Source organism: Myotis myotis, unplaced genomic scaffold, assembly GCF_014108235.1.
Source record: "Myotis myotis isolate mMyoMyo1 unplaced genomic scaffold, mMyoMyo1.p scaffold_m19_p_3, whole genome shotgun sequence".
Classification (NCBI taxonomy): domain Eukaryota; kingdom Metazoa; phylum Chordata; class Mammalia; order Chiroptera; family Vespertilionidae; genus Myotis; species Myotis myotis.
In genome coordinates, this window is record NW_023416335.1 from 197,843,939 (window position 1) to 197,863,665 (window position 19,727).

Below are 19,727 nucleotides of genomic sequence, written 5' to 3' on the forward strand. Positions count from 1 at the left end.
AGACAGCACCAAGTAATAACAAATAGTAATTATTCAGCAAAACTCAAATATTTACACTAAGTGGATAAAATAAAGATGATAAATAGCAATGTGTTTAAGTAGTTTTTCGAGCAAGTTTTTCACAAACCTAAGAAGAAACATTTCAGAACTTTCTGGATTTTAGAATAGCAGAGAACTAATTACACATCTGTACAACAGAAATACTGTGTTTTGGTAGAGGGGCTTTCCATTTAGTAACATCATTCAGCTTATTCTCTGAGGGAATATATAAAGTAAGGAATGAAAGAGCTTAGAAAACACTTTTCTCTGTTCTTTTGCTTATTATTTAACTTTGACCCCTCTTGTTGTTATTTTGGTTTGTTTTAATTTTTTGGATTTTCCTTCCAAATCACTAAAACAGAAGATACCAACTATGTCAAATGACACAAAGGACGGACAACAAAGCTTCTCCAAATTCCAAATATTCCTCACCTTTTATGCTCCACCCTTTGATATTATATATGATGAAGGCAAGATGTTTTCTACTGCTAAGTATCCAGTACAGTTGGGCCTTGACTTACGAGTTTAATTCGTTCCCTGAGGGAGCTCATAACTCAAATTACTCGTATGTCAAATCAACAGTGAACGAGTGAGACACGTGATGCTGGGCTGATGTTGTGGTGTTCACTGTGACGTTCGCTGTGCCAACTAGCGGTAGGGTATCTGAAGCTGGCTCGTAACCCGAATTTTAGCTCGCAACTCAAAGCAAAAAATCGGCCGAGAGACGGCTCATATCTCGAAAAACTCGTTAGTCAGGACACTCGTAAGTCAAGGCCCCACTGTATCAGTCTGAATATTCACTCTCATAGCTTTAAAAATCCAGAGCAGCAATTGTCATAGCTATCATTCTGATTCAGGTCTGAGGGACACAGGTCAGATATCCCCATTTTAAAAAAATCCTCCCCCGAGGGCTGCTGGGCTGCCGGGCTGCCAGAGGGATGTCTGATTGCCATCTTAGGCCCAATCCCCCGGGGAGCAGGCCTAAGCCAGCAGGTGGTCATCCCCCAAGGGGTCCCAGACTGCGAGAGGGCACAGGCCGGGGTGAGGGACCCCCACCCCGAGTGCACAAATTTTTGTGTACCGGGCCTCTAGTTCAAAATTATAAAAAAGTTAATTCACAAGTTAAGTCTAATATTTCATCCTCCTCCAAGGATGTCATCTACTAAGTCTTTGATTTTATTTAAACTTAATTTTATTAGCATTGATAGCTAACAATTATGCTGAAATACTAAATACTAAAGCAAAATAACATTTCATACCAATATGTAATGTTTGTTTATTTTTTAATTAAAATATTGTATTTACTTAGAGGCATACAGAATGTCAACAAAACAGCTGCAACTGTTTTTTCAATTACAGAGTGACATTCAGTTACAAAACAACCATTATTTCGTATTAGTGGCATCAGAGACAACTGAAGATGAAAATACTACCATCCCCACATAAACTAAGTTGTGCTGAGCACCAAGAACCTGCTTTAAATGTCCATGCTAATTTATAACCCCCATACTGTATAGCAGGCAAGGTTAGTGGCTACTGAAAATACCACCAAGACGGGAGTATCTAACGTCACATTCAGTAGTATGTTAACTATATATATTTAAAAAAAAAAAAAGACTCTGTACAGTTTAAAAACAAATCTTACTCAACCTTACATTTCAATTTTTTTTCTCTAAAATGAGTGAGTTGTGTACAGGGCAGTTAACTACTTTATTAGATAAGAAAAAAAACCTGTGCTAGAACCAACTTATTCATCATCATCTTCTTCTCCTTCTTTCTCCTGATCATCATCCTCTTTACCTCCTTCCTCTTCCTTCTTTTTCTTGCTTTTTCAGCCATGATGACACCCTTCTATGCCACATCAGGCTCTCCCCATAGCTAGGTATGCAGCAATATCCTTTCCATGTTTCTCCTTCAGCTTAACAGCATTCTTTTCATCAGGCTGCTTGTCATCTGCAGCAGTGTGAATCCATATCTCTCCTAGCTTTTTTGCAGCATCACCCATGGATAGGCCAGAATGCTCATTTTACTTTGATTTTTGGGTGATATTCAGAACAAAACAAGAAAAAAGCTGAAGAAGGTGGCCTCTTGGGTGCATTGAGATCCTTGAACTTCTTTTGTTTCCCCTTTAGGAGGGCTGTAAGTTTTCATTTCTCTTTCATTAACAGGCCTTGTCCACCTTTGCCATGTCTGCAAATTTTCCTTTCTCTTTAGCAGACATGGTCTTCTACCTCTCTGAGCACTTCTTAGAAAACTCTTGAAAAGGTGACTGAAGCACCTGGAGGTTTCTCCTTGTGCTCCTCCCAGCAAGTTTGCACAAAGAAAGCATATGATGACATTTTGCCTCTCAGCTTCTTAGGATCTCCTTTTCCTCAGCAAGCACAGTCACCCAGTGCCTGCCAACTCCCACTTGCCCAAGTGTGTTTCTATGGAGCTCAATGTACTGTAATCTACAATGTTTAGCATTACACCTTTCATGCATGTATCTCTTATGAATGATAAAGTTATGACCAGTTATCTTATGTAGATACTACGTAATAAACAATCCATTTTTATGTAAATTCTAGGAAAACCAAAATAGTTTAAAATAAGCAGCTTTAGTTACCTTTTTCTTTAGCATGAATATCATCACATATGTGTAGGTCTAGATGAGAAATCACTAAATGATGGGAAGTTTCTTTGACATCGAAGTCATTGAACAGTTTCACAATTGCATCATTTAGATCAGGAGCATTTGAAGCCTGGGGTGACTTCACTTGCTGCGTAGATGGGGCTGCTGTGGAGCTCTAAAAGGATCAATACTGCCTTAGCACTGCAGGTTAAACACTTGCAATTCCCACACAAGAAAATGTAAGTATTCTTAGAAATAGCGATGAAAAATAAGCTAATACATTTTCTTTTGTATCAACTATACACAATTTGAATATGAACCCAATATGTTTTGGTAAATAATTGAATAGTTATATTCACATATTTGTAGCCTTTCTTGTCTTAGAAAACATACTTATTAACTACTAACGGCAGTTTATTTATCTATTTGACAATTATTAGTTCTATCTATTAAAGAGAAAAGAAATGTTGAGCCCTGTATATATCAACTGTATACACTATTATATATCCTGTAGAAATTAATCATTTCTTTGTAAAAGCCCTTGTGTAAGTGCTCTAGTGCCTCTTATAAGATGCGGTGTGGCCAAACCGGTTTGGCTCAGTGGATAGAGCGTCGGCCTGCGGACTCAAGGGTCCCAGGTTCGATTCCGGTCAAGGGCATGTACCTTGGTTGCGGGCACATCCCCAGTGGGAGGTGTGCAGGAGGCAGCTGGTCGATGTTTCTCTCTCATCGATGTTTCTGACTCTCTATTCCTCTCCCTTCTTCTCTGTAAAAGATCAATAAAAAATATTAAAAAAAAAAAAAAAAAGATGCGGTGTGTCTTTGAACTTGGATATATAAAGAAGCTAGAAAGCAGAAGAGACATAAGAGATTTTAAGTTCAAAGTCCTTTTTCCCCCAAGAGAAAAAACACAGAATAGTGAAGTGTATAGATATATGTGTACCTCTAATAGCCTAAAACAATTCTGCATACATATTCTGATGATATATTAGCCTTAGAACTGTACGTGAAACACCAATGGATGTTTCTCTCTCACATCAATGTTTCTCTTTCTCTCCCTTCTTCTTTCTCTATTATAATCTATTTCACATAAACAAAACAACTAACCATTCTGATTTTTAAACCATTTACAGGTAAAGTAGAGTTTTCGTTCCTATTAACTTAATAGCATACCTGTGTAGGTTCAGAAGCCATACTCTTCCTTTGGTCTGTTGATTTTTCTATTGCTTCACTAAGAGATTTTGCATATTGTACCATAGCCTTCAACTGAGAATCCGTTAAAACCCATAACAAGTCATCCAATATTAGAACTAACTTTGTTGCAATGACGTTGCAGTCCTTTAACTGTCAAAAAAAAATTGATTCATAAAATGAAGCCAAGAAGTAGAACTTATAATGTACTTTTATTTTTTAATTTAATCTTTGAGTAGAAATATGGATCCTCCGTTATTCATCAAATATTTAATGAGTTCCAAAAGTATGGAAAGAATATTTCTTAGTATAAGCAATACAGTGGTAAAAAAAAGACTGACAAATTCCTGTACCTAAATAGGTAAAAGCTATATAGGTACGAGTACCTAAATAATTTAATTTTACATTTAAAGGTAATAAATCATTTAATTTCCTGCTAATTTTAATTCTAGTATAAAAAAGGGCATTAAAATTCATTAAAAACTAAAATGCTATTTTAACCACATATTCTAAAAAAATTCTTTTCCAACTTAATTTAGTATAGTAATGTATGTCCGGTGACACAAAACATGTTATTGAGACTTTAAGCCGTGGTTAAAATAAGTCATTACTCTGTCATTAGATTTCATCATAATCCATAGCAGACTTTCAACTACTTACATCTTTTAGTACCAATCTTCCCTATTTATCTTAGTTACCAGTCAATATCTTAATAACCTTCAAAAGCTAGTAGTTTTGGTTACTGTTTACTTACTCTTGAGCGATTCAACAGAAGAAATAAAATGTTAAAACTGTTAATGCTCAACAGTTATTTGGCAACTGAGAAATCTATTCAATCATAAGAAATAAAAATCTAAGTATTAAATCCAAAGGACTGAAAAATGTTATTATAGTAGGTTTCTTCAAATATTGGTTTAGGCACTATATTTTATTTTGTATTCTTTTAATATGCCAATATTTTGCTTAAAAATTATTTTAATAGTTATCACATGAATCACAAAGGAAACCCTGTTAACTTACTCTTCTTTTAAGTGTAACTCTGATTTTTGATTGGTTGGTTATTAATCGAACAGGAGCGCACATAATTTCAAGATGTGAACTTTGGGTAGCATCTGCCTCTATTCGAATCATCTGCCAATTTATTTCTTTAAATGTCAAAACCTAAAGAGAACACAGAGATTGGCTTCACTTATACAAAATAGAATGGGAAAAATGTAGATTAAAAAAAAAAGAAATAGAAACGTATCTTCACTAATTTTCATGACATTCTAGATAGTCACTATGATTTTATTTTTTGAAATTGTATACTTCCAGCAAATTCAGTAACACATCTTCATAATTATAGTCCTCATCTGTAAAGCTGTTAATACTTTTATTCTAGGTAATTTAATTTTACTATAAAGTACAAAGATCATTTGAATCATGGGACCAAGAATTTAAATGACATATTTTAGTTTGGTAAATGTAAACTTCAATTCTGAGTAGCCGTGAAGCTAAAATAGATTAGCTCTGAGTTGAAAGATTACAATAATGATATTAAAATATGCATATTTAATAATGAGTAAGATTAAAACAGAGATATAGTTAAAAAGCAAATCCAGTAGTATGTGAATCTAAGTTACCATAAGAAGTATTTATTTTAAACATCCTCTTTTATTTATCAGTGACTAAAATAATTTTTAAGCCAACAACAAAATAATATTTACCTCTCCTCTCTGTGGATCTTGAATACGAGTAAATCTTAAATCTCCATGCTCCCAGTTTGCATTCACGCTATAGATCCGCAGCTGGGAAAGTTCAAAGGATGCATTGAAGGCTTTTGCTCCAATGCGGATGACAATAGAATTTACAGAAACAGTGATTCCCTCAACTACTTTTTCAGCAAAGCTGTATTCACTGGAAAACAAAATATAATGTGCTAAAGCCAAAAAATCATTTAAAAAGTTATCTGTTAATATTCTCAAACATGTACACAAACTGTAATATTTACTCATTTTGGCTTAAAAGAACAAATTTTTGTTAAAACAATAGCCTAGCCTGGTCACATGTAAGTTATAAAAATGCTCTTCTCAAAATGATAAAAAGATTTTTTAAATTGGAGGTTATTTCCTAAGTTAAATTAATAATATCAGTATCTCAAAAATTATCAGTTCAGACAGCAGGCATCTATAACAAATAAGAATGACACAAAGAAGGATGAAGGAACCAGTGAAATATAATTTCATCATTTCAGAATAAGGTTAAAAAAGTTTACATTCTCTAATTCAATTCAGCAAATACTTATTGAACATCTACTATATGAACAACACTGTGACATAAGGAAAACTAAAATATAGTTATGGCATTATAGGGCTCACAAGTTACTTGGGGAGGAAATAAAACACCCTAGTAACTAAAACATGAGGCAATCTGTAATTGTTTTTTTTTTTTTTTTAATTGCTTAAAGTATTTATTACAAAGGGTATTACATATGTGTCCATTTTATCCCCCCGCCCTATGTAATTGTTTTTTAAAAGGGGAATCATCAGTACATTTGGTAGAGGAAGAAATTGCGTATAACTAGGAAGATATATATCCAGGAAAAAATGATGAAGTTTCCAAAGGGAGAAATAGGAAGGAAGGGAAACCCTGGAATGGAGAAAGCATGAGCAAAGGCACAGATAAGTAAGAGAGCAGAGGTTATGTTTCAATAATGGTAAGTAGTACAGTATCTATAATAATAAAAGCATAATATGCTAATTAGACCAGACGAAGCCGGAAGGTCGAAGCTGCGGTGGCACAAATTTCAGGCATCAGGCCTCTAGTAACTAGAATATAAACTATCAATATATTTTGGCAGGAGGGAAGGTAAAAGTTTGCCCAACTAGTATATTACTTCTATGATCATCAATCACTATAACCATTATTCCTAAATCTATGTCTTCATCCAGACCTGGAACTTCAGACTATAAACTTCAAATGTCCCCTGGGGAGCAAAATTGGCCTCAACTGAAAACCAATGAGTAAAATGAAAACTTTTCTGATAAAACGAAGTCTCGAAATTATAGGCTTTTATCTATCAAAATCCAATTTGCGAGCATTCTTTACTTAATGAATTTTATAATAATCCAAAAGGTCTAAAATTTTTTAGGCATCAATTTAACTCTTAAGAATCATAAAAACTCCTTTGATGCATAAAATAAATGATATCCATCTGATTTATAGAATGCCTAAGCTGTGCTGCTTTCATTTTCTGCTACTGCTCTGCCTTTGGTTGATCGTTACTATTTAAATATCAAGAAAAACAAGATGAATAAAAGAGGCTAAAATCACTTCTGCTACTTTTGTAATGTATATACTAAAACTGTACAATGTGTGATGGAAAAGGTGAATGAAATAGAGACTGTCTGAGGTTAGTGGATTTTATGTTCCCTTACTACAAATAATAGAGATGACTATCGGTAAAAATAAAGGAAAAAAAGAAAACACAAAACAATGAATGCATAAATCAACCAATGATTCAACCAATGGAACAACAAATTAACAAGGAAAAAAAGTAGAGATGACTCTAGGAAAGAATTCCCTTTGCCAGTCATACAGATTAATGGAAATAGCTTACCTCTGTCCTGAAGCAGTTGCAATTGGTGATGGGCCATTAGGATTTCGTGGTTCTTCACATGTACTCATTTCCATTATTACTTTATCTAAGGACTAATAAAAATGCATTAAAACTGTAAGCAATTAGATATTTTATTTAAGTATATTATAAAAATACTAGTGGCCCGGTGCACATAATTTGTGCACATTAAAAGGGAATTAATTAGAGGAAATATTTTAATATTGCTATTTGCCCTTTCTCTATAAATAGAAGTGTCAGAGATGAAAGAAAATTAGTAAAATGTCTAAGAAAATCTCCCTCCTGTCAGAGTCTGGGGTGCGCCGCAGGACCCACAGTCAAGTCGGAGAAATCACTTGAGACTCAGACCCGCCAGCCCCACCCCCACTGAGCAAGACCCAGAGCCAGCCGACAGTACACATGTCAAGCCCTCCCTCCCCTGCAGCGTCACGTCAGCGCTGGGTGGCGACGTACCACGTCCCCAGCGAGGGACACAGGCAGGCAGCGTCATGTTAGCACTGGGCAGGCCTCCGCACGCCTCCACTGGAGGCTGCCCCCGGGCCAGGCTGAGCTGCACAGAGGCCCTCCTGGTGATAGCAGTCCCTGCCCACCCACTTCTGCTGTGCATGCCGCCTGCTGAGCGGTCATGACATGACAGCATCCCAGATAATTTGCATATTCCTCTATTATTAGTATAGATTTAAGACTATATCCTCTTTCATTTCTTTATGAGCTAAGTAAACATTAAGTGAACAGAGTCATTTTAAGTGACTCTCTAAAGGCCTAAAGAGACTAGTATCAAAACAGAAAACAATGCATTCAGTCCTTTCTCAAGGCACTTACTATATGGTGGGAAAATTGTGTGTTTTATAGGAGTGTTACAGAAAAACAGTAAGAAGTAGTCATATACTGCTGAGAAAATCATATTTTATACAAGTGCAATTTCTAATCCTAGAGTGTGTTAATATTAAAAGTTAGATGCTTAGATAAATGTTTATTTCTGAAGCAATTCAGAACTCACCAAACAGATAGGATGTGTTTTCAGTTTTGTCCATGGGATCTGAAAAAAAGAAGTTTCTTTCTTTAAAATGAATCATTAAAAAGATGTAAAACAGTAACCAACACAGTTTCTTTCTTAATATAGTGACAGATATACCAAATTGTATCAGATGACTTCTTTCTTAAATTGCAAAATAATAAAATGAGCAATTCATTCATACTCTTAAAATTAGATGTCCCTATATTACATAAAAGACTACTCATATGTTTGGTCATCATTTTAAATAAAAATTTCAGGTTGCCTTAAATATCTTCTTTTCCCAGCCCTTAAAACACATTTTAATTTCATAATTTAGTTAAGACTTCCCAGTAAAGCATAATCAGTGTTTTGTTCACTTAACAATTTTTTATATTCTACAATTCTGACCAATCTTTTTATAGATATTCAAGATAAATACAGAAGTGAGGCCATTGCTATAAAATGTAGGCAATGTCAAATAAATATTATTCAAACATAACCTGCACTAAAATACCATGTAATTGAAGATATTTTTGTTTAAGGAGGTTAAAAGAAAAAATTAAAGGAGATTATCTTTTTTCCTAAAATCTTCTCTTTGGTGCCCAATTTTAATATTATGAAACAAATTAGCATTCACTATTTCCACTGAGCAGACTTTAAAACTAGGCCTAGTCTTTAAGATCAAAAAGTGATATGACATTAGTGTCAAAGTAAGTAGAAATAAGTTTTAATTAGTAGCAATAATAACAAAAGACAACTTTAAAATCCTCAAAATAAGAAACAAATGAGAAAAAGAGATTAAACTTCAAATAAAAATATATAAAGATAACTTATCAGTCCTCATGTCTTCATTTAAAATAAAGTGTTTACTTATCACAAATTTAAACTGTCACATTTGACAAATCCTATAAAAACTTTGAATATTTTACTAATTCCCAATAATTTTATTTAAATTATATTAAATGTTTTAAAATTTAGAATCTATAATTTAGTAATTTATATTAGTATATGACTAAATTCATAAGGCACATATTCATGTAATTATTTAGACTAGGGCGTGGGGAACATCCCGCCGGTGGGCTGTGTAGTAAGGCACGCAAAATCATTTGGTCTGGCCCTGCCAAGGCATTAGGGGTGAGTTAACTAAATGTTTGACCAAATATAGCAGGCTAATTTTTGATCATTTTGTATGACCCTCGAGTAATGTTATAAATATGTAAATGGCTCTTGGCAGAAAAAAAGTTCCCCACCCCTGATTTAGACAAAGGTATTTGTCTTTTTAATTTTTTTTTTTTTTAATGAACTTGTTAAGTTGCCACTTTCCTTTTTTTTTTTTTTTTTTTAAATATATTTTATTGATTTTTTACAGAGAGGAAGGGAGAGAGATAGAGAGTTAGAAACATCAATGAGAGAGAAACATCGACCAGCTGCCTCCTGCACATCCCCCACTGGGGATATGCCCGCAACCCAGGTACATGCCCCCGACCGGAATCGAACCCGGGACCTTTTCAGTCCGCAGGCCGACGCTCTATCCACTGAGCCAAACCGGTCTCGGCAAGGTATTTGTCTTTTTAAATTATGTTAATAAAAATGCTTCTTTATAGAATTATCTAAAACAAAGTATTTATTTTAAAATATAGAGATGAAATAAAAAATAAAAAACAGAAAATGCTTTTCACACATATCAAAATCTCACCCTAATAGATGCCTTATTACAAAAAACTTTGTTGATAGCAAGCCATGTTGGCAAATCCAACATATTCTGGAGCACCTCTTCATCCAACTCCAAATTCTTCAGTTCACCTTCTCCTTTAAGAGTACTTAGATTTATCTTGTCAGGAGATAAATTTTTAGTAAATCTGAAAAAGAATATATATTGACATTTATTTTAGCATCAGTTATGGTAGAGTCATTCTTGCAAATATACAGAGCATTAAAAATGTAATAGCAGCACTAAGAAACCCAAAACTGGTGACAGTCTCTAATCCATGTTTTTCAACAGGGTTTTATTTTTTGTTTTCATCTCTGTTGCCCGTAGCTCTATTACAGAAAACCTAGTACTTTTGTCGTACATTTAAATCATATTCCCATATGTAATCAAGCTCTGGTTCTCACTGCCTTGCAAATTTATGAGTATTTACTGAGTATCCATTGTTTCCCAGGCACTATGAAAGGCAGTGCATACCACATTTTGTTCACTTTGCTATACACTACATCACAAGAGGGGATATTCCTGTTCTACTAACCAACCTACAAGGAAGGTTAGGAAAAATGAGACCGTTCAGAAGTAGGAACAGCAGCAGTAATTACCACCATTCCTTTTCTTTTTTTCTAATTTGTTTTTTAAATAATTTTTCATTTTCAACTACAATTGATATACAATATTATATTAGTTTCAGATGTGCAACCCAGTGACTAGACATTTATATAACTTATAAACTGATCACCCTGATAAATCTAGTACCCATCTGACACCATACATAGTTATTAAAAAATTATTGACTATATTCCCTATGCTGTAATTTACAAGACAGGCCGTTTGTATGGAAAATCCACTGGAAACAGCATGGGTGGGCCAGCAAGTTGGATGGTGTGGGGGAATCAGTGTTAGTCAGATTAATGGAAACTCAAATATGGCTCCCCTCTGCTGGCTCTGTGGGGGAGGGCTCAGCAAAGAAACAATGGGCTCTGCCAGCACTTCTGTAGGTGGGGGAGAAAGCTACAATGTCCCTGGTGCTTTTGGAGCTACTGCCCCAGCACTAGTGCTCAGAGCAAGTGAGTACAAGTAAGTCCACGTTAGTACTCCTTTTATTTTTGATTGATTAATTTTAGGGAAAGAGGAAAAGAAAGAAACGTCAATTTGTTGTTCCACTTATTTATGCATTAATTGGTTAATTCTTATGTGCCCTGACTGGGGATCACCCTGACAAAGTGATCACTTTATAAGTTACATAAAGTTTGGCGTTTCAGGGCCACACTCTAACCAACTGAGCTCCCCGGCCAGGGCTGGCACTCCTTTTAAAATCATCCAGTGCTTCCCAGCTTTAGAAACTGACCCAGATCATTTTAGAGATAAATAATAGTACACACTAGAGGCCCGGTGCATGACATTCCTGCACTGGGGCGGCAGGGAAGGGTCCCTCAGCCCAGCCTGCGCCCTCTCGCAGTCCAGGACCCCTCAGGGGATGTCTGCCTGTCAGCTTAGAAGCCGGCAGTCAAATATCCCTCTCGCAGTACAGGGCTCTCGCAGTCAGGGACCCCTCGCTCCTTACCGCCCACCTACAGAGGAGACGGGTGAGGCTCCCGCCACCACTGCTGCGCTTGCCAGCCCTGAGCCCGGCTTCTGGCTGAGTGGCGCTCCCCGGCTGAGTGGCGATCTCCATAGGAGTGCCCTGACCACCAGGGGGCAGCTCCTGTGCTGAGTGTCTGCCCCCAGGTGGTCAGTGCACGTCATAGCAACCAGTCATTCTGCCATTTGGTCTTTCTGCATATTAGGGTTTTATTATACAGACTAGAGGCCTGGTGCACAAATATTTGTGCACTCGGGGTGGAGGGGGGTCCCTCAGCCCGGCCTGTGCCCTCTCGAAGTCTGGGACCCCTCGGGAGATAATGACCTACTGGCTTAGGCCTGCTCCCGGGTGGCAAAGGGCAGGCCCAATCCCTAGGTGCAGCGCCTGGTCGGGGTCAGAGCAGGGCTGATTGGGGAGTTGGGGCACCGCCCCCTGTCATGCACAGAGCAGGGCGGATCAGTAGGTTGCGATGCCACCCTCAGTCACGCTCAGGGTAGGGCCGATTGGGGGGCTGGCACACCGCCCGCTGTCACACTCAAGGCAGGGTCGATGGGGAGGTTGCGGCGCCACCCCCTGTAACGCACAGAGAAGGGCCAATCAGGGGGTTGGGGAGCCCCCCCTGTCACGCACAGAGCAGGGCTGATCAGGGGGTTGAGGAGCTCCCCACTGTCACTCACAAAGTAGGGCCGATAGGGGAGTTGGGGCACCGCCCCCTGTCACACACACAGCAGGGCGGAACAGGGGGTTGGGGCGCCGCGCCCTGTCACACTCAGGGCAGGGCCGATGGGGAGGTTATGGCTCTACCCTGTCACACACAGAGCAGGGCCCGTGGGGGGAAGTTGGGGTGCCGCCCTCTATCACCCACAGAGCAGGGCCGATCAGGGGGTTGGGGCGCCACCACTGTCACACTCAGGGCAGGGCCGATGGGGAGGTTATGGCTCTACCCCGTCACACACAGAGCAGGGCCCGCACCCTGTCACACACAGAGCAGGGCCGATCAGGGGGTTGGGGTGCCGCCACTGTCACACACAGAGCCGCAGAGCGATCAGGGGGTTGGGGAGCTCCCCCCTATCAGGCACAGAGCAGGGCTGATCAGGGGGTTGGGGCGCCTTCCTGTCACGAACGGAGCAGGGCAGATAGGGAGATTGTGGCCCCGCCCCCTGTCACACACAGAGCCGCAGGGCGATCAGGGGGTTTGGGCGCTACCCCCTGTCACGCTGATCCCGGTGCCGGGAGGCCTCGCGGCTCTGCTGATTCCGGTGCTGGGAGGCATATTACCCTTTTACTATATATGATAGAGGCCTGGTGCACAGGTGGGGGCCAGCTGGTTTGCCCTGAAAGGTGTCCTGGATCAGGGTGGGGGTCCCCACTGGGGTGCCTGGCCAGCTGGATGAGGGGATGATGGCTGTTTGCAGCTGGTCACACACCCTTCAGGGTGGGGGTCCCCACTGGGGTGCCTGGTCAGTCTGGGTGAGGGGCTGAGGGCTGTTTTCAGGCTGGCGGGTGACTGAAGCTCCCAACACTCCTTTTTTTCTTCTTCTTCTTTTTTTATTCTGAGCCAGCTTTAGCTCTGAGGCTTGGTTCCAGCTCTTAGGCCTCCGTTGCAGAAAGCCAGTATCTGGTTTGTTTGGGTTCTATAATCAAAACACTGTTTCAACTCCAGCTCTGAGATCCCAGCTGGCTGAAAGCAGGTTTCTGGGGTTTTGTTTAGCTTCTATATTTGTAACAATGTTTCAAACTGCAAGCTCAGAGGCCGGCAGCAGCAGGCAGGGAATGTTGGAGTCCTCCGTCACTTAAGCAAGCAAGCCTCATGTTCGCTTCAAGCTGCCTGGCTGCCGGCCGCCATCTTGGCTGGAAGTTAATTTGCATATCGCCCTGATTAACCAATGGGAAGGGTAGCGGAGGTACAGCTAATTACCATGTTTCTCTTTTATTAGATAGTACTAGAGGCCCGGTGCACAAAACTTTGTGCACTCAGGGGGGAGGGGTCCCTCAGCCCAGCCTGTGCCCTCTCACAGTCTGGGACCCATTGGGGGATGACCACCTGCTGGCTTAGGCCTGCTCCCTGGGGGATTGGGCCTAAGATGGCAATCAGACATCCCCTGGCAGCCCGGCAGCCCTCGGGGGATGTCCACTTCCCAGCGGGGAGCAGACCTAAGCTGCAGTTGGACATCCTTAACATTGCTGAGGAGGCAGGAGAGGCTCCCACCACCACTGCTGTACTGGCAGCCATCAGCCTGGCTTGTGGCTGAGCAGAGTTACCCCATGTGGGAGCACACTGACCACCAGAGGGCAGCTCCTGCATTGAGCATCTGCCCCCTGGTGGTCAGTGTGTGTCATAGTGACTAGTCATTCCCAGTCTTTCTGCTGTTAGGGTCAGTTTGCATATTACCCTTTTACTATATAAGATAGAGGCCTGGTGCATGGGTGGGGGCCGGCTGGTTTGCCCTGAAGCGTCTCCCGGATCAGGGTGGGGGTCCCGCTGGGGTGCCTGGTCAGCCTGGGTGAGGGGCTGATGGCTGTTTGCAGCTGGTCACACCCCCTTCAGGGTGGGGGTCCCCACTGGGGTGCTTGGCCAGTCTGGGTGAGGGGCTGAGGGCCATTTTCAGGCTGGCTGGCAACTGAAGCTCCCAGCCTCTCCTTTTTTTCTTTTTTTTATTCTGGGATTTATTTACCTTCTATAATTGAAACTTTGTTGCCGTCACTGGTGCTCCCAGCTCTGAGGCTGCAGCTGGCTGAAAGCAGGTATCTTGGGTTTGTTTGGCTTCTATAATTGAAACTTTGTTGCTTTTGGAGCTGTTGCTTTCGGAGCTTAGTGCAGGCAGCGGCAGAAGGGGAACCTTGGCTTCCTCCATCACTGGAGCAAGCAAGCTTCCTGTTCGCTTTAAGCTGCCTGGCTGCGGCTACCATATTGGCTGGCAGTTAATTTGCATATCTCGCTGATTAGCCAATGGGAAGCATAGTGGAGGTACGGTTAATTACCCTTTTTGTCTTTTATTAGATAGGATTATATAGGATATTTTGTTCTAAAAGGTCTCTGAAGTAGGGACTTGTGCAACTCTATTTAGCAAATGATGTTGGTGTTCTCTATGTGAGACTCGAGTTTACTGTATACCAGGCTCTTTGTTGGCATGCACTACTACCTCATCCAACTCCCAAAATTACCCATTAGGGTCAATACTACTTTTATCCCCACTTTTTACATGAATAAATATAATGCATAACTTATTTTCCTAATGTCACAAGTAAATGATAATAACAGTAATAACAATAAAGTTCACACATTTTAAAGTACTTCCATATACATTACTTTAATGCTTAAAGCAACTCTAAAATATATAAAATTGCTAATTTCACACAGCAATTACTTTTTTAAAGTGAAACTACATACAAAATTTACTAGCTAACAAGAGTTACTAGCTAGTCTTTTACCTTTTCCTGAAATTAAATAAAGTAGCAAAATGTACCAGGTTTTCACATGCCCTACACATCAACAAGAATATCAATCAACTAGAGGCCCAGTACATGAAAATTGTGGACTTGGGGGGGGGGTTCAGGGGGTCAGTCCCCTCCTCCAGCCTGCACCCTCTCACAGTCTGGGAGCCCCTGGGAGATGTCTGACTGACAGCTTAGGCCTGCTCCCTATAGTGGGCCTAAGCCGTCAGACAGACATCCTTAGCGCTGCTGTGGAGGCAACCACCGCTGCACTTGCCAGCCATGAGCCTGGCTTCTAGCTGAGCAGCTCTCCGCCTGTGGGAGTGCACTGACCACCAGGGGGCAGCTCCTGCATTGAGTGTCTGCCCCCTGGTGGTCAGTGTGTGTCATAGCAACCAGTCATTCCGCCTTCGGGCTGAAACTGGCTCTCTGACATCCCCCGAGGGGTCCCAGATTGCAAGAGGGCACAGGCCAGGCCGAGGGACCCCACCGGTGCATGATTGGGGCAGAGGAGGGATATGGGAGGTTGGCCAGTCGGGGAGAGGCTGCGGGAGGGCTCTAGGGTGTGTCCAGCCCGTCTTGCTCAGTCCCAATCAGCCAGACCCCAGCAGTAAGTTAACCTACCAGTCGGAGCATCTGCCCCCCACTGGTCAGTGCACGTCATAGTGACTGGTCGACCAGTCAACTGTCTGCTCCCTGGTGGTCAGTGCACATCATAGCAAGCAGTTGAGCGGCCTTAGCATATCATTAGCATATTACACTTTGATTGGTTGAATGGCCAACTGGACGACCGGACACAGCATATTAGGCTTTTATTATATAGGATATGCACATGCTTCTCCATTTATGATAAACCAGAATTCTTGAGCCACATTTTATTTATAGTCATATCTTCTCATGGAATGTCAACTGAGAAATACAAAGTTCATATCTAACCCATATTTGACCAATAATGCTGGGTTATAATACTTAACTATCAATCATGCTTAGTTTAATACTATGAAGTTTCCTGATAGCCCACCATTCCTAATTATGTAGAAATGACCTACCACTTCCTTAAGGCAGGACATTAGAGCTAGAAGGGAACATTCAATAAGAACTAATTGAGGATTCACTATTCAGACACATACAGTGGCAAGCAGAACACTCAAGGTCCCTACTTTTGTGCAGGTTTCAGTTTAGCTGGAAAGAGGAAAGATCAAATAGTATGACTGAGAGAGTATACAGTAGGGAGTCTTAATTCAGAGCTTCTTTGAAACAAGAAATTTTGAGTTGACATCTAAAGGATGAGTAGTAGACACCCACTACAGAAGGAAAAGAAGGTGGCAGGGCAAGAAAGAGTATTCCAACCAGAGGAAATAAAGCATCTAAAAGTTCTGAGGCAGGAGGGAGCGTGGTATAAAATAGAACAAACAATGTAGCAAGAAGGACAGGACAGTAGAAGATAAATCTAGAAGAACAAAGAGGAGGCCAATTATCCAAGGCCCTGACCATTTTGTTCATTAACTCATTTATTCAATTAATTTTAATTGATACAGCAGGTCCTCAAATAATGTCATTCTGTTAGAACATTGATGAGACACCACAGGAACTTAAGTCTTGTTTATATTCATTAGCCTATGAAAAATTGGTTTCATTATACATTCTTTTGTCACAGTTCCAAGAACCTGTTGACAACATTAAGTGAGGTCTTACTGTTCCTATAATTTAATAGGCACTGGGAATTTTAACATTTAACAAGATAAAAAATTTCTGCATTCATGGAGCTTAATGGGGGTAGGGAGGGGGGAGAATTAAAAAATACAGAGAACTAAAAAATAAGTTAAATATATATTAAGCCAGGTTCTGATATATATGGAGACAAAAATATAAAGCAAAATAGTAATATAGGAGGTATAAACAGAGGACCTTTTAATTTTTATAAGGGTGGGCGGGAAAAGCCTCATTGAAAATTTGACATTTGGGAAAAGAGCTTAAGGAAGTAAGGTGCTAGCTATGCAAATAATGCCCCAGGCAGAGGCAAAGCAAGGACAAAAACTTGAGGTGGAAACATGCTTAGCATGTCTAAGGAACAACAAGAAGGCCAATGTGACCAGAGGACATGAACAAGGGCAAGAGTAACAGGAAATAAGGTTAGAGAAATAACAGGGGCTAGATCATGCAGGATCTTTTAAGCCACTCTAAAGACTCTGGCTTTTGCTCTGAGTAAAAATGAGAGTGACTAGAGATGGTTTTAACTAGAACAGGAGACTTTCGTTTTTAAAGAATCACTCCACTGAAAAGATATAACAGGAAGACATGGGCAGAAACAAGGAGCCCAAACAGGAGGCTACTGTAACAATCCAGTTAAGAGAAGCTGCTGCCTTGGATCAAGTAGGAAGTGGTGAGAAGTTTAGATATATTCTGAAGATAAAGCCAACAGAACTTGATTATATAGACCAGTGGATCTCAACCTTCCTAATGCCGCAACCCTTTAATACAATTCCTCATGTTGTGGTGACCCCCAACCATAATTAAAGCATAGTGATTAGTCACAAAACAATATGTAATTATATCTTCAATATGTGTTTTCCGATGGTCTTAGGCGACCCCTGTGAAAGGGTCGTTCACCACCACCCCCACAGGGGTCGCGACCCACAGGTTGAGAACCGCTAATATAGACTGAATCCAAGGATGACTCCAAGGTTTTTGGTCTAAGTAAATGGAAGAATAAAATTGCCATTTACTGGGGTAAAGAGGTAGAAATAAATTGAAATTCAGGATTAGAATTTAGGCTTTATAAAGGTTAGTAGTTAGATATACAAATCTCATTCAGTAACTACAGATAGAAATTTTGTAATCACCAGTGTTATAGATGGTATTCATGGTTGCAAGATGGAAATGGAAAATGAAATGGCTCAAAGACTGTGGCCAGGGATCATTAAGAAGCCAAGGCAATGTATAAGAAAGAATGAAGAAGATTAAGAAGAAGGGCCAATGAGAAAGGTTTGGTTTGGTTTTCAAGTGAGAAGTCAGCATGCTTATATGCTGATGACAATCATGCGGGGGGGGAAAAAAGCTACTCTTGATGGTACCAGAAGGACAGACAATCCTTGATCAGGAGACAGCAAATAAAGTATACAAGAGAAGGGGTTGGCTTTAAATAGTTCTGACTTTGGAAAGCATGTTAATGTTCTACATATGTAAAAAATAAAATAAAATGAGAAAACTAAAACTGAAAGACAAACAAAAAAACCTAAAACTGAAAGCAACTGAAACAACTGAACCTAATTGTACTTCAAAAACACTATAACCACACTCAAGGAGAAAACAGAAAGAAAGGAAGGAAGGAAGGATAGACAAAGGGACAGATGTACAAAGAGTAATTAACCTAAATGACTCATGAACACAACAATGACTGGTTATGTACAAGAATGTTCATCTCAATGATATTTACAAAGGGAAAAAAATGAAAGCAACTAAATGTCCAAAAAGGAATAAACCGTTTAATTATGATACATTATGTTATATACATATCAAATACTATATTTTGACAATATTATAAAGAAATGCTTATATTAAAATGTCTGGTGAAAATTCAAGATTCAAAATTATACCATGATTTCAATTATGTAAAAATTCATTATAAAATCTCAAATACCAAGAGTACCTATGTTGTGGGCGAGATTTTAGGTTTACTTCTTCTTCATACCTTTCTGTATGTTTAAAATATATACGGAGCATATGTCACTATTATAAAGACAAAAGTTCAACCAAAACCCCAAAAGACAGGCCTGGCAAGAGTAAAAGTGAAAGATGAAGATTAAAATACAAGTAATTCGCAAGAAATTCTATCTTCTAATTAGTTCGTAACAAAGAGATAACATCTGCAAAGATCATGGGCCTTAAAGTCAGACAAAAGGTTTGAATTTTAGTTTAGCCACTTACTGTGATAGCTCTCTAACTCAATTTGTTCATCTGTAAAATGGGGAAAATAATACTAACCTCAAAATATTTTAGCGAGGATTAAAGATAATATGTAAACCATCTGATACAAAATAGATCTTCAACTGAATTCTCTTTTTCCTTCCCTCTTTCTATTTAGTTTAAATTATTAACACACTGATTTTAGTTTTAACTGGAGCAATATAAGAAAAATCATGCTTATCCAAACAGGATTTTTAAATGACTGAGCTATAGAGCTTATTTTGAAAACACCTGAGAGTAAGATATTTTTTAATTAAAAACATTTTATTGTATTTTATTTTATTTTTAAATATATTTTATTGATTTTTTACAGAGATGAAGGGAGAGAGATAGAGAGTTAGAAACATAGATGGGAGAGAAACATCGATCAGCAGCCTCCTGCACATCTCCTACTGGGGATGTGCCCGCAACCCAGGTACATGCCCTTGACCGGAATCGAACCTGGGACCCTTCAGTCCGCAGGCCAACGCTCTATCCACTGAGCCAAACCGGCTTCGGCTAAAAACATTTTAAAAGGGTGGGGGTGGCCAGGGAGAGTTCAATGGCGGGGGGGTGGGGGGGGAGGAAGGAGACATATGTAAT

At 39.7% G+C, this 19,727-nt stretch overlaps 1 protein-coding gene across 11 annotated transcripts in view; it reads right to left on the minus strand.

The window, feature by feature from the left end:
• Positions 1-19,727, minus strand: part of UHRF1BP1L (UHRF1 binding protein 1 like) — an 84,407-nt gene that overhangs the window by 35,745 nt on the left and 28,935 nt on the right. For 10 of the 11 annotated variants that reach the window (XM_036297318.1, XM_036297320.1, XM_036297319.1 and 7 more), the window contains 7 exons: positions 10,151-10,313; positions 8,458-8,496; positions 7,440-7,531; positions 5,548-5,737; positions 4,862-5,002; positions 3,824-3,994; positions 2,645-2,825 (listed from right to left, as the gene is read on the minus strand). In XM_036297318.1, coding sequence (XP_036153211.1) covers positions 2,645-2,825; positions 3,824-3,994; positions 4,862-5,002; positions 5,548-5,737; positions 7,440-7,531; positions 8,458-8,496; positions 10,151-10,313 — 977 coding nt within the window. Of the gene's footprint in view, positions 1-2,644; positions 2,826-3,823; positions 3,995-4,861; positions 5,003-5,547; positions 5,760-7,439; positions 7,532-8,457; positions 8,497-10,150; positions 10,314-19,727 lie in introns of those variants that run through there. The other variant, XM_036297317.1, reaches the window with a different exon arrangement.